The sequence below is a fragment of the Wyeomyia smithii genome, chromosome 2 (assembly GCF_029784165.1).
Source record: "Wyeomyia smithii strain HCP4-BCI-WySm-NY-G18 chromosome 2, ASM2978416v1, whole genome shotgun sequence".
Lineage (NCBI taxonomy): Eukaryota > Metazoa > Arthropoda > Insecta > Diptera > Culicidae > Wyeomyia > Wyeomyia smithii.
This window is the reverse complement of record NC_073695.1, coordinates 19,908,979-19,924,242: the sequence shown is the minus strand read 5'-3', so window position 1 is coordinate 19,924,242 and position 15,264 is coordinate 19,908,979. Positions and strand designations below refer to the sequence as shown.

The window sequence follows — 15,264 nt, the reverse complement described above, 5'->3', positions numbered from 1 at the left end:
AACATTGATGGTTATCTGATCATAGAGAATTGAGAAACAGAAACGTTTACACTTTCTTCTAAACAGAAAAAAATGTAAAGTCAGAGCGTTCGGAGTATTTTTTTTTTGCTGTTTGTTCTCAATTGTTATTTTGAAAGTTCACCGTTACTATTCTTTCCGACATATTTGTACCATTTCTGTGATTGCAAATTTTAGTATTTTGTGTGATTCCGGAGTGAATTTTTTTTGATACTCCCAACAATCGAGTCCGATGGAGTCTTTATTGAAAGAATAGCGTTTACATAAAAGGAAAGGACTTTTTTCGGATGATGATAATAAAACTAAGACAGATAATTGAGTTTGATAAATTTCCCATTGAAGGTAATTATATTAGCTACAAAAAAATCTACGCCCTTGCGAGTGGTTTTCCGGTAGCTAACCGGAACATCCGCCATGACGGACGAAAACATGCGAAAAGGTATGTTTTTGAGTTCTTTTTTCGTTTGATTTATCAATTTCTTCTTTAAATTTGCCCAGAAATTCTCGAAGGGACGCAGCTGAGGACGTTGGGTGGGTTCGCCGACTTGAGTATCACATTGTTATTCAGCCAGCCACTCAATCTCCACCAACGATCGCTTCGAGTAGTGCGACGACTTTATGGTACATATTTCTTGATGAACAACGCAACTTCCGGCAGGCACTTCGTACTTTGAATTTTCTCGTTCACGGCAAGTCCGGAGCGAAAGAAGAGCGGCTTTGACATCCCCTTCTCAAAAATTAGCAACCACAGCAGCTCTTGGAGTACTTGGTGTGTGGAACGAACTTCACCTCGGAGCTCGCTTCCTTCGTGAGAGAAGTAAAATAAGAAGTGCCTTGCCAGTCGTTGCAATTAAAGAGTGTCCACGATGAAACTGCCACACCATGAAATTGCTCTAACTTTTTAACCGTTGGGTAGAATTTAATGAAAATTTGGGTGGATTTAGTTCATAGTGCATTATTTACATTCTGCAAGTTTTAAAGTCCTGTGATCAAAACTCGCGGAAATGGAGTCGAAAGAACAGCTCGTACGTGATAAAATCTTGCGCATTCATCACGAGAACAAGGATCGTTCCATCGTTAAAACGTTGGGAATCGTGAATTCCACGGTGTCGCGAGTGATTAAGCGGTTGGAGGAACGATTGACCACCGATCGGAAGCCCAGAAGTTAAGGAAAAAGTATTCCGTACAACACCAAAAATCACAACCGCGTAGTTGGGGCCTTCAACCGAAACCCGAACGCCTCCGTTCGGAATGTGGCTAAGAAGCTGCACCTAAGCCGAAGTTTTGTCCAGAAGGCCAAAACCAAGTCTGGGTTTCGAACGTTCATGGTACAAAAGGCCCCTTGTCGCGACGAGAAGCAGAACAAGTCCGCCAAAACCCGTGCCAGGAAGTTGTACCTCAACATGCTGACGAAAGTTGAATGCTGCATCATGGACGACGAAACATATGTGACGGCCGACTTCGAACAGATCCCCGGCAACCTGTTTTTCACGGCTAAGCTCAGCGTTCCGGAGCATGTCCGCACTCAGAAGATGTCCAAATTTGCGAAGAAATTCCTGGTTTGGCAAGCCATCTGCACGTGCGGGAAGCGGAGTGCACCTTTCGTGACTCAGGACACGATGAACGGACAGGTGTACATGAAAGAGTGCCTCCAGAAGCGGCTGCTTCCTCTCCTGAAGGCCCACAACGTCCCAACAATCTTCTGGCCGGATTTGGCCTCATACCACTACTCCAAGGACGTGCTGAAGTGGTATGCGGACAATCAGGTCAATTTCGTGCCGAAAATGTTTAACCCTCCCAACACTCCAGAGCTCCGCCCCATCGAAAAGTACTGGGCGATTATGAAGCAGCACCTTCTTAAACAACCTAAGGTAGTGAAGACAGTCGAGGAACTGAAGAAAGTATGGGTTTACATGCAAAAAACTGTTGATTCATAGGTTGTGCACAATCTTATGGCCGGGGTTAAAATATGAGTAAAATGGTAAAATGAAGTTTAATAGTTATTTTTCAATCCCTGAAAATTTGATGGCAATCGGATGAATACTCGAATTTTGCGAATCAATTTTTGTGTGGCAATTTCATCGTGGACACCCTTTAAGAGTGAAATAGGTCTCGTCGTCGCGATTCGCCGGGAAACTCGACTCGACCATTCTATTCACCCGTTGCGTCTTTGGTTGCAGCTCCGAGATCACTGGACAGGATTGCCGCTTCCTGACATGTTTTCCATGTCCGCGAGGTACTTTTTCACTGTTTGGCCTTTCTCACAGAATTCAGAAGCATTCGTCGGCTCTTACTCTTTTATAAATTTGTATTTTTAGGAATTTACTTAATCGGCGTTATGACGGTCACGATTATTTGGTGATAATCGAAGATAAAATGAAATACAAATAACTTATAAATTATAACCTTTGCAAAAATGTTCGATACTTGTTGAGAAGTTTATAGTTTTAATGGTAACCACAGATGAACAGCATTGCAGTTTTTCCTCAATTGCACATCGAAAGAAATCTTGTACCACTACAATGATAGACGACGAGAAACCAGCGGCGCTCTGCTACACATTGTCTTTACCAGCATGTATTCTTTCAAGACATCAGTTTTCGTTACGCTCTAACAGCAGGTTTAGAAATTGTTCAAGAAAAATGATTATTTCAAACTTTTCGAGAAACTTGTACTTTTAAGACATCAAATAAGTCTAAGTTCATGGAAGCAAACATAAATTGACCTATTGGAACGGGGAAACTCTGTCAAAGTTTTTGTTTTGATATTGATACAGAGAATATCACAGGAAATTGTTGGTATCTATTCATGTCGTCTGTGCTAGAAATGCTCGCATGTGATTGGATAACTTTTGCGTAACTTTGCCCTTGAGGCTTTTTATCAATTTTTATCGCTGAGCAATGAAAAAAATAATTATAACTAGCATAGTACAAGATTGTCGAACTTTTTCTCTATCCAATAACATATTGGTTATGGTTATCCATCATGTAGTTATGCTATTATTGCCGTTTGAAATCTGACGCAACATTTACCAGTTTCAGTAAAATACAGTCATGGAGAAAATAATAAATACACTTGTTGTGTTGGATAATTTTTCGTATTTGCGCACAGATTTTAATTGTTGTATGATGTTATGTTACGTCATCATGATCCGCAGACACTCTTTTTCAAAGAGGCACGGAGAAATGACGTGATTCCGAAAATTTTTTGCGTGAGTTAGTGTTTTTAAAGTGGCGACAAAAATAAATACACTATTGAAATATATATACAAAACAATCCAAATTAGCTTCATTTCTCTACATATCGTTAGCAAAGTGACCTTTAACGTTACAAAACTCACTTTCAAAATTTTGTGGCTTGTCCTCTGTTTTGTAAAGCCATATTCAATCTTCCGGGTATGTTTTCCACCAGGTTTTCACGAGTAGAAGTTGAACTAGCATTCCACGCTGCCTGTTCGACGTTCCATAAGTCTGTTTTATTCTTTGGATGATGCTTTGCAACCTAGACTTTCCATAGAATTTCATATTTTCGTGTGAAAATCATCTTCTTGTTTTCAAAGCTGTATGTTTGGGATCGTTACTCTCCAACGAAGAAGCATGTTTTCTTTGGCATACGGAAGCATCGCGCTACGTAAAATATCTACACAGTCGTTAGTATTCATAGTCTATGTTATAAAATCAATGGGTTCCATACCAGCATCAGAAAACAGTATTACACCGTTTTGTGGTCACTTCCAAATTTTACTACGTTCGTGGTTAATTGTGTTAAATTTCGACTCATCCGACCAAAACACGATGTGCCATTTAGTTGCACCCTAGTCTAAAAACTTTTTAGAAAATTCATTTCTTGCCAAAATGTGTCGCTTTTGAAGTAGAATAAAGTTTCCTGTGTACCTGTGTAGGTGGTCGATTTTGCTTCCATATGCCGAAGAAAACGTGCCACTTTGCTGGATCTCTATGCAGTATAACGATCCTAAACATAGAGTATTGAAAACACGAAGATGATTTTCAAACGAAAATATAAAATTATTAGTTTCACCAGCGCAGACTTTTAATTTAAATCCTTCAGAAATTCTATGGAAGATTGGAATAGTCTAGGATGCAAAGCATCATCCAAAGAATAAAACAGACTCATGGAACGTCGGACAGGCAGCGTGAAATGCTAGTTCAGCTTCTACTCGTGAAAACCTGGAGGTAAACATTCCACGAAGATTGAATATGGCTTCCCAAAACAAAAAAACAGGCCACAAAATTTTTAAAGTGAGTTTTTTAACGTAAAAAATCACTTTGCTAACAATATGTAGAGAAATAAAACTAATTTGGATTGTTTCGTATATATATTTCAATAGTGTATTTATTTTTGTCGCCACTTTTCTCGGAATCACGTAACGTAATGACGTAACACAACATCATACAACAATTAAAATCACTGCGCAAATACGACAAATCATCCAACACTGCAAGTGTATTAATTTTTTTCTCCATGACTGTAAATTACCGAGATTTCAACAGCTGAGATCTCGGTAAAAAAAACTCGGTAATACATACATTAAAGTACCGAGATTCGGTAAAACCAACAATTAACAACTTGTTAAACTTTAACGAGATCCTCGGTAATATTTTACCGGGCTACTCATGAAATAATGCCGAAACTCGTTTTAATTTACTGAACAGAGCAAGATCGCGCCAAATGACCTATGGTCGAATATCGACCATTTTTGATTTGAATGAAACTTTGCACACGTATTTGGCTCAGCAAACTGAGCATTTTTCACAGATAGAGAGATTTTTTACACCCATGAGTTATATTCTAAAAAGGCGTATGCCTTTTGTCATAGGTTTTATTCGAAGCATTGTAGCCCAGAAGCCGTTGGTTGTATGGAAAAACTGTCTGAGAATGAATTGTAGGGAATTAAAAATGCATCATTAAAAAAATATACACTGTACAAAAAAAATTTTTTTGACTAAAAAAAATTGAAAAAGAACACCAAATTTCAATTTAAAAAAAAGAGTTGAATTTTTTTTTTATTTTTTTTTAAAGAAACTTGACGTTAATACGCAACTTTAAAAAAAATCCAGGATGGAGAAACGAAAAGTATTTTTTTATGGTATATTTATTTTATTATAAAAATTCTAATTCAAACATTTTTCGAAATATTCGTACTCTGATGATTTGAAAAGATGCAGAGAGTCATTTTGAATCAAAAAGCTCTTGGCAGTTAACATTCTAAAGGCATCGGTTTTCGAGTTATTTTGAATTTAAGCTCGAAAAATTGTTAATATTTAGGAAAATACACGTTTTAGGAAGGAAGTGAGCACCGAGGTGAAGTTTAGTTCACAGACCAAGTTCCCCAAGAAGGTGCGGCTGTGGCTAACAATCAGCGAGAAAGGGATGCCAAAGTTGCCCTTCTTTCGCTCCGGGCTGGCCGTGAACGGGGAAATTTATAGTAAGAAGTACCTGCCAGAAGTTGCGTTGTTCATCAAGAAATACCATAAGGGCGAAGACACGGTGTTCTGACCACATTTGGCGTCGGCCCACTACTCGAAACGATCGTTGGAGGAGATGGAGCGGCTGAATTTTGATGTGGTACGGAAGTCGACGAATCCGCCAAGCGTCCCCCAGCTGCGTCCCATCGAGAATTTCTGGGCAAACTTGAAGCGCAAGATCTATTCCAACAATTTTGTCGCGAAAACGGAGGAGGAATTAATAAAAAAAAAAAAAACAAAAAAAGAGCTTAAAAATATGCCTATACGCATGTTTTCGTCCGCCATGGGTTAGTTTTTTTTTCATCACCATCTGAAAAAAGTCAATTTTTTACCGCAAACGATGTTGGGACTCAGCATTAACTCTGCCAAAACAAAGTACATGGTAGCTGGCAGAGGGCGTGGGAGATTGATGGGAAGCGGTTTGGAGCGGTTGATAAATTCGCTTGTGATATGTGACAACGATATGAGCCGTGAAGTCAAAAGACGTGTTGCACCTGCGAATAGGGTCTTTTACGAACTACGTAACCAGCTAAGCTACTGTAGTTTGCAAACTCGCACAAAACTAGCGCTATGTAAGACGCTGATTTTCGCGGAGGCTCTTTACGGATATGAACAACGGACGCTGAAGTAAGCTGATCGACAAATGTTCGAAGTTTTGGAGCGTAAAGCTCTGCGATCGATACGTGGTGGTAAATTGGAAGATGGATTTTAGCGCAGACACATGAATCACGAGTTGTATCAGGTATACAAACATGATAATATAGTGGAGGTAATACAGCGCGAGTCCCTCCCAGCTGGCCTCGAGGAACGATGCTGGCCTAACAAGCCAGTTGTCTGTCGTAGGTTCGAGTCTCGGCTCGGGAGAGACTGTTAGTGTTAGTAGGATCGTAGCGCTGGCCCCGCAACTGTCCTGTACACTTAACAGTTGGCTGCGAAGTCTGTGTATAAGAAACAGAAGGTCGAGTTCTGGATCAGAATGTAGCACCAAGGATTTGCTTACAGCGTGATAGGCTTAAGTGAGCTGGACATGTAGCCAGAATGCCAAGCAAGTCGCCAAAACTTCCTTTAGCAGGGAGCCAGAAAGAGGTAGTCGACTCCTCCGTGGTAGCCCTTGCATTCGGTGGATGTGTGCAGTGGAAGAAGATGCACAACCTGCTGGTGTAAAAGCTGACTAGAAAACGGCTGCTCAAGACAGGAGAAGCTGGACATCTCTAATTCGTTCGATCTTAGACCCGTATGCGGTTTATCGGCCAACTATGTAAAGTAAGTAAGTATAAGTAAGCTATCAGAAGACGCTTATTTAAAATGTAGAAGTCCCATTGTCACTAGGTGCTGGATGAGTTTTTGCGTATTTGTTCATTGATTACAACAAAATGATCACTAGGGTGGGACAAAAAATAAATGTTAGCTCCCATGCACTTTTCGTGTTCCTAATGGGTCCCATAACAACTGTGTAACTTTTCAGATCGATCGGTGAAACGCCCGATTTGCGCCCGATTTTTAAAGTTTCCATACCATACGATTTTATATGGGAAAATCCACTTTTTCGAAACTTATTCTCTAGAGATATCCAGTTGGTTCTTAAAAATATAACGATACATGATATTTGTAGGAAATTTTCCTGGGAAAAACTCTTCTGAATACCGTAAGACGCTACGATGCTTGTAGTAAAAGTTAATCACCCCAAACTGATTGAATGTCTGACGAACGGCTCACCATTCAAATTTTCCAGCAACACTGCTACAGCATGCTGCTTTTGCAGACTTGCTTAAGTATGGGAAATAATTTTGCGTGGAATTAATTTTCAAAGTGTGATTTTTGCTCATAGTATCTTCGGGGAAGCCTCCAAGATAAGTTTGAGCGATATCATTTTTCATCACATGGTTGAATTTGCAACAGCAGCATGCTGCATCAGTACTGCTAGTAAAATTCAATGGTGAGCCGTTCGTCAGATATTCAATCAGTCTGGGGTGAATTTTTTTTTCACAAGCAAGGTAGCGCCTTGCGGTCTTTAGAAGAGTTTTTCCCAGGAAAATTTTCTATAAATATCATGTATTGATATATTTTCAGGAGCCAACTGAACATCTCTATAGAAAAAGTTTTGAAAGTGTTTCTTTTCATATAAAATCATATGGAAGCTTCAAAAATCGGGCGCAAATCGGGCGTTTCACCGATCGATCCGAAAAGTTACAGTTGTTATAGGCCCCATAAGGAACACGAAAAGTGCATGGGAGCGAAAAAATAACACCATCGCTTTTTTCCTATTTAACCATGTCCCAGTCTAATGATCACCTTTTTTTATTGCTAGAGTAGGCTTTGAAAAGAAAACTTTAAAAGTTTATTAATGCTCTAACAGCCAAAACGTTAAAAATGTAAGAGTAACAAGGATTACCGGGTATGAATAGTCGAAATATAAATAAAAATACTTCCTTTACTTTACTTTTACGGCAACACACCGATTATCGATCAAATGCCGAATACAGAATACGTCGCCATGTCACTTGGTCTTGGGCTGCTATCTTCCAATCTCCCCTAACACCTATTTCGCGGGCATCCTCGTCGACAGCACACATCCAACGAGTGCGGGGCCTACCTCAAAGTCGATGGCCTCTATCGGAATTTCTACTAAACATAGTCTTCGTTGGTCGTTCTTCCGGCATTCTAGCTACATGCCCAGCCCACTGCAACCTGCCGTGTTTTATCCGCTTAACTACATTCGCCGATTTGGTACACTTCATGGTTCATGCGTCTGCGCCAAACACCATTTTCTAATTCACCGCCAAAAATTTAACGCAAAAAATTCTACGCTGAAAAACACCAAGAGCTCGCCGATCGGCCTCTTTCAACGTCCATGCTTCATGGCCGTAGAGGGCCACGGAAAGAATTAGTGTTTTGTAGATGAATAAAAACAAGTAATTCAAAAATTAAACAAAAACACGACACTAACAAAAAACTGAATCAATAGATCACAGGTGTTAACGTTTAAAATTATATTAGAGCTGATCAATAAAAAAATACCAAAAATTGTGCAGAACAAGTGCTTTACCCATAGACATTAAAAAGTCAACTGAGCGCCTCAAAGACCGGAAAACGACCGAATTGGGGCTAGGAAACATAATTTTAAAAAATCGTCAGAGCACCATCCGAAAAAATCAAAAAACATTGAAAAAAGCTACACATTATTTAAATTTAGAACAAATATTAAGATACTGATAATCTTAATCAAACTAAAATTTCGAACTTTTGGTCGGTGTGCAGCCGAACCGAACCAAGCCAAAAACATTGAGCTCTATTACAGAAGTCGAGCCGACTCGACTCGCTCATTTATTTCAAATGGGACGAGTTGCTCATTTAAGCTCAATATTTCTAGTAGATGGCATACAAAGTTTTATCCCCTCATATGTTTTCTGCAAGCTGTTACTGAGAATTTTTGTTATAATTATCATTATAAAAAAATGGCGCTTGGTTTTGTTTGGTCTCGTCCCGACCATTTATAGAAGTACAGATTTTTTTTTTGTATTTAATTATTTATAATTTTTTTTTATATTTTTTTATTTATATACACAGCACCTCCATACTATAAATATTAAAAAAATTGTATGAGTCATTATTGCCAATGATGGGAATATCGAAAACATGTTTTGTTTTAATAATTTAAATGTTAAATCGATTTTTAATGACAGTTCACGCTTTATTCGCGTTCCTTTTGTTTCAATAAAGTTCGGTGTTTTGCAAGGTCCACAATGCGAATAAAAAAACTTTTCACAAGACCGGTTTAACCAGCTCGAAAAAAAAAACAATAATGCACTAACGAAATACGCAGAAAAAAGTTTTTTTATTTCCAACGCAAAACTAAGTCTTGGAAGAAAAAATCATGATACCGGTAACAGCATGATTTTGTTGATAAACCAAACTTATTTTATTATGACATTGTATAAAAATTAAATATGTTTCCAGTAAATAATCGCTGCTATTCCCGCCAGGACAATATCCATAACTCAAACTCAACCAAAGATTGACATTAGCATTCTTTGTCAAATTTATAGCATTACAAATTTTTCAATCATCGTCAGTTGGTTAATCTCACTTTCTGGAAACGATGAGTGGCCTTTTTACATAACAAGCGCACCGTTTCTGACCTTGAACTAGTAACTGAGAAAAAATACCACCTACTGCAACACATCTGCGATGGAATTTATTTTCTCCGTCAATATGCTAATCTATTCCAAATGCTAGACGTGGTGTAAAAAATTCATCCCATTAAAGCTGATAGAGGCAGGCGACATGAAACCAGACACCTATCGAACCAGGTTGAAGTTGAATGTCTTATCTTGCACCTTTTCGACTGGACCGCGCGACAAAAGGTTCAGCATATTATCAATCGATGCTGCGTGTTGTGCTGTGTGTATCTATATCGGGAGGGGACAATGTGAAGAAGATACATTTGCACATAAAACATGACAGAAAACAGGGGGAGGAACATCGTTTTGGGCTGAAGATTCGCTCAGATAAAATGCCAAAAACAGAACGCAAGACGAAAGTTTACATCAGTCCGTAACTAAACGTGAGTGCATAAACCTTCCTAGTCCTAGCTAGAAAACACTTAATTCGTGAAAATGTATAAACCAGTGGTGAGTTTTCATAGTTATCCATTTCTGAAGTGTATGCGCACAACAGTTTTATCTCGAACAAGTGATCGATTAGTGATTAATAACGGATATCTCTCATCAAGCATGAGTATTATTGATTCTTTAAAGTGAAGAAAAAAGAGACACTCAATTCCAAAGTTATATCGTTAGTCAAGTGTATAACAAGAACTTAAGTTAAATATAAAATTCGCTGTTGTAGTGAACAACTAAATTTAAACATGGTAAACTGTCTAACGGAATATTGATCAATTTCAACCATTCTCCCTACTTTTCGTACAGTTCCTTGTCCTGCTGATAGTTGGAATAGTATCAGCTGCACGGATAAAACGATCCCCGGTTAGTGAAGATGCAGACGCGACCGTTCTCAACCAAGACTTGATTCTCAACGGTGATGGCAGTTATTCTTTCAATTACGAAACTAGCAATGGCATAAAAGCAGCGCAGCGGAGCGAGGATGGCATCAACGTCAAAGGCGAGTTCTCTTACAGGGGTGTGGATGGAAACGAATATCAGGTTAGCTACGTTGCTGACGAAAGGGGATTCCAACCGAGAGGAGCTCATCTACCGTTAGAACCGCCGGCCCCGGACTACGTGATCGAGATGTTGGAAGATTTACGAGCAACCAATAACGAGGACTTCGATTTAGCTGCCCTGGACGCGGCGATCGCGAGGTTGAAGGCTACGCATGCTGCAGCGTGATGAGGGGCCAGTTGTTTTTATTAGGGTTTAATTTTAATTTTTTCGGGTTCTGCAATTCTGCGGCTCGTTTATGTCTAAAGAACGCAATGTTGCCTATTTTTTAAATAAAACGAGGACATTTTGGACATGTACATTTGTCATGGAGTGTTTCATGTGTTTCATTCGATTTTTTTTATTTTCCTTTGTTTATACTCTTGTCCTAAATTGCTACTTGTTACTAGTTTCAGTAATTGAAAACAGAGAAAAACATACGAGTGCATATTAAAACTAAGCAAGAATAAACAATTCCATTCAACTAAAACATTTGTTCAATTAATTTACTTTAGTTGCTACAGTAAACGATACTAAGCTAGTCTACACAAATTTTCTTGATATTCCATTCCACATTGCCTACACATACTTGGTTTCTTGATATATCTAAATTATATTTTTTTTTGCTTGGTGACCTACACCCAAATTCTTATATAATTTCGGCGGACTTAACTGTGGAATATGACTAAAATAATTACACTGCGATAATAGTCAATATGTTTACTGAATGCTAATAGTACAACTCAATCGTTTTACCTTCTGACTACCTTAGCATAGTACTTAGAGCTAGTTTTGTCGCATGTTATCTGGTCACTTTACTCAATTGAACTAACTAGCTAATAATTTACCTTTACTCTGCAATATTTATGTGTATATAATATGTGAGTGGTATTACGCATTATTTATTTTCAGATTTGTAAAGTTAGTTATTGTTTTTTTTTTATTACCGTTTAGCGATAGCCTTCGCCAAACTAATTTTCATTAGTTTATTCTTATTCGTGTTGATTATACTTTTTACTATACATTCAATTTGTTATCAGATATATCCGTCAAACCGGACCCGCTACTATTTTACACATTCATCCTTCTGTTACCCGTTGCGAAAACCGCACAAACATTCAATTTCGCGTTCCATTCCAAAAGATGCCCAAGTTTTTTATTGACATTATTCCCGTGTAATGTCTTGTACAATTTTGTGTTACTCTACCTGATCAAATTGGTCACACGGTGCTGCTGGAACACACTCATCCGAATTGGGTTGGCGCTTTTTACACAATGTTTGCTCAAATTTGTTGCGTTAAAATTACATGTAATAATTAAACCGTTAACTTTTTGCTTTCGCACACGTTTGTCACTTAATAATTTTTTTTTTACAGTTACTTCTCTCTTTGTTTGTCTTTTGTTGGACTCTCAAGCTCCACCTTTAGCTACACCGTAAATCATTCTCTGTCGTAGCGAAACAAGATCAATAATTCTCATTCTGTCTAATCGGTTGATATGGTTTAAGGCATAATCCTTTCGGAAGGCTATCTATTATTTTTTCTTTTGTTTTTCGAAGTTGTTAAGTTGAAAACTTCGTGTGTCCGATAGAATGTGTTTGGAATTTCGTGATGATGCGTATATTCCATCCTCCTCTCAAGAGGATATTTTCTACACGATCATGTGCTGAATTTCTATGTCGACGTTGTTGACCATCGTTCGATAAAAACCTAAACTTTGATAAAAACCGAACTATGATATCTAACTGTTTCACGCATACTAACTACATCGGTTGTAACCGTAATCCGGGTGTCAAGTGTTTAGGCGCTCGCTATCAAAACGCCAACATAAAAACTACTGTCATGTTTACAAATCTGTACAAAAAGAGAATTTACTGGGTGCATTTGGCATTGCGATTTATTTATAGTGGGTTTCTGGAAAAGCTAATATTGCATTATGAATTTGGATCGCCTAACAAATGACCATCAATTCTATATAATTTGTATGGGGAATGCAACAAAAAGTTTACCGTTTTGTACATCTCTAGAATTGATGGAAGTTTGAAATTGAAGAGAGATTTGACGAAATGACAAAATTGCATTGAAAATTGCACAACAATCCATAGCTTTTTTAGCAATGTAAGTCTAATTTAGTACGAATGTCAAAAATGTAAAAAGTTTAAGAAACGCATTCAGTATATATTCGTGGAAAGTGAAAAAAAAACACCAACCGTCAGAAGTTAGAACCAGATTGAAACAAAAAGTACAGCAAGGCGTTACCCGATTGTCGTACATTCAAAACCCTTTGCATTCTTCTTTTTGTGTATGTGTTACCTCTATTATACGTTGCGGTGAGAGGATAAAATTGGTGCATCGTTTACTAAACAGTTTGGAATTTATCCACTTTTGTTTCACTTCGCGTACACAATGGATGTATGTATATTTCATATAACAAGTCTAATAAGTGCACTTAACGGCGTATTTATGTCTTATTATCCCTTTGATTTAAGAGATGAGCATTCAAATTGAACCAAACAAAAAAGGTTCATGTTTAATGCTACATGAATATCAAATAAACAATGATAATATGACAGTTTACAGAAAACTCGGTACCAGTGTACAAAACAAGACTCCTAGTAAACATAGTTAACGGTTGGTCTTATCCGCTTGGGCCGCCGGCACGAGTTGTCCTCTTCGATTTTTCGTTTGCGTGAACTTTGTAAAGGACTAATTGCCAAACTGAGGGTGATTTCCGGGGGCTGCGGAAGAAGTTGCTCTGCTTCTTCGAATCCACAAAAATAGTAAATATCGTCCAGCTCGAATCCAAATTCAATCTTCTCAGCGTCGATTGATGTACGCAGACCGGCAAGCAGTGATTCCTCTGAACAAGACGACAATAGATGAATGCATGAATCCTCACTCATTACTAGTTCTGTTTCCATTGTAACAAGATCATTTTTAGGTCGTATAACAGCAGGGTCCTCGAGAGCGAAAGGAACAGTACTGCTGCTGGTTTCGCTACCGCATGAATCATTCCTTTGTGACTGATTCGAAGATTCGATATCTCTTTGCTTGACCTCCTCCTCTTCAACTATGTCTTCGACATCTTGTAAAATTTGATCTACCAGAAATTCATCCATTTCATCCTCCTCTTCCTCACCCGCAGCATCAGATTCGAGCTTATCAACATCGTTATTGTTACTTTCCGGCGCACTCTCCCGATCTATTTCATTTGTTTGCTTTTCGTCTTCTTCTTCCTCAGGATCAATGTCTTGTTCAACGTGATCACTTTCTACTTCTTCATCTATGATGACCACTTCAGAGCTGTTGCTGGAAATACTAGCCGTTCGATGGTTATGATCCGAAATAGAACTACTCTTGCTGGACTTGCTGCGCCCAATGCCACTTGAAGTGCTTTCCTCCATCGAACTACTATACTGGCTTTCGGTTGATTTCTTGGATTTGGTCCCATTGGAACGCCGCTGATTGGTACTGGCTGGTCTGCTAACTTCTCGGAGTCGAAAACCTTCCTCCTGAGCTCGTTTAAATGCGTCATAGGTGTTCCGCACATTCTGTTCCAATCTCCGTAAACTCTGCTGTGGATAGACAATTTTCAACTGTCTTCGTACACCAGCCGTTCGGTTGAGATCAAGCCATTCGTGCACTAGGAGCTGTTCCATCGTTATCCGCCGATCGGGATCTACTGTCAATAATCGCTTCACTAAGTCTTTGGCCTCTTCGCTTACACACGCCCATGCTGAGGACGCCAAATCAAACGAACCCCTGCGTATTTTGTCCATAATGATCTCCATTTGCTTGGCGGATGAGGCAAGATTGGCATGACCAAAGAACTGCCGTGGCGTGAACGGTGCTTGCCCGCAGAGCATCGTGTACAGTATCACCCCCAATGACCATAAATCACTCGATTCCAAAGCATATGATCGACCTTCGAACACCTCCGGCGCGGAATAACCGAGCGTTCCTGTAGTGACACCTGGAGAAGAAAGCAAACAGTTGTTGTTTTCTATATTCTTGGCAAATCCGAAGTCTATGAGCTTCAGATGCTCGGAATTTGGTGCTTCAAAAAGCATATTCTCCGGTTTGAGATCACAGTGGGCAATGCCTTTGTGGTGCATGTAAGCAACCGCTTGAACCATTTGGCGAAAATAATGCCGCGCCTGACTTTCGGTAAAAGTTTTGCTCTGGTTTATCCGGTTTAGCAACTCATTTCCCTCTAGTAGCTCTAGCACTATATATATGTGATGAGAATCTTTCAACGTTTCTATAAATTTGACCACATTTGCGTGACCTTGGCAGGCTTTAAGGGCGTCAATTTCTTGCCGTACGTATGCGGCTAATTCCGGATGATTGAAGAGTACTTTGACGGCGTAGTATTTGCTATTACTACTACTAACATTGTTGCTGTGGTGACCATTAGTACTGTTATTACTACTACTGCTGCTGTTGATGCTATTGCTAGTGATGGAAGATGCGGATAAACGACGACACTTGAGACAGGTTGAAAAAAGTCCATCGCCGATTGCTTGTTCGCTTGACAGTTCATACTTTTTGTAAAACGGGGAACTCTGAAAACACAACGCAAAAACATTAATCGAATTGATC

The 15,264-nt window shown here is 38.9% G+C and overlaps 2 protein-coding genes across 5 annotated transcripts in view; one reads left to right on the top strand and one right to left on the bottom strand.

The window, feature by feature from the left end:
• The first annotated feature begins 9,500 nt into the window (after positions 1-9,500).
• On the top strand, positions 9,501-11,136 carry LOC129721918 (cuticle protein CP14.6-like). 2 transcript variants are annotated; one of them, XM_055675034.1, is made up of 2 exons: positions 9,501-10,135; positions 10,433-11,136. In XM_055675034.1, exons 1-2 carry the CDS (start codon positions 10,121-10,123, stop codon positions 10,850-10,852), a joined length of 435 nt encoding a protein of 144 aa, XP_055531009.1. In that variant the 5' UTR covers positions 9,501-10,120; the 3' UTR covers positions 10,853-11,136. The 2 variants fall into 2 exon arrangements, with proteins under 2 accessions (XP_055531009.1, XP_055531010.1); XM_055675035.1 differs by lacking the exon at positions 9,501-10,135 and adding an exon at positions 10,251-10,374.
• Positions 11,000-15,264, bottom strand: part of LOC129721909 (ribosomal protein S6 kinase alpha-5) — a 47,266-nt gene continuing 43,001 nt past the window's right edge. For all 3 annotated transcript variants that reach the window (XM_055675020.1, XM_055675021.1, XM_055675022.1), the window contains exon 8: positions 11,000-15,227. In XM_055675020.1, coding sequence (XP_055530995.1) covers positions 13,275-15,227 — 1,953 coding nt within the window. In that variant the 3' untranslated portion in view covers positions 11,000-13,274. The remainder of the gene's footprint in view (positions 15,228-15,264) is intronic.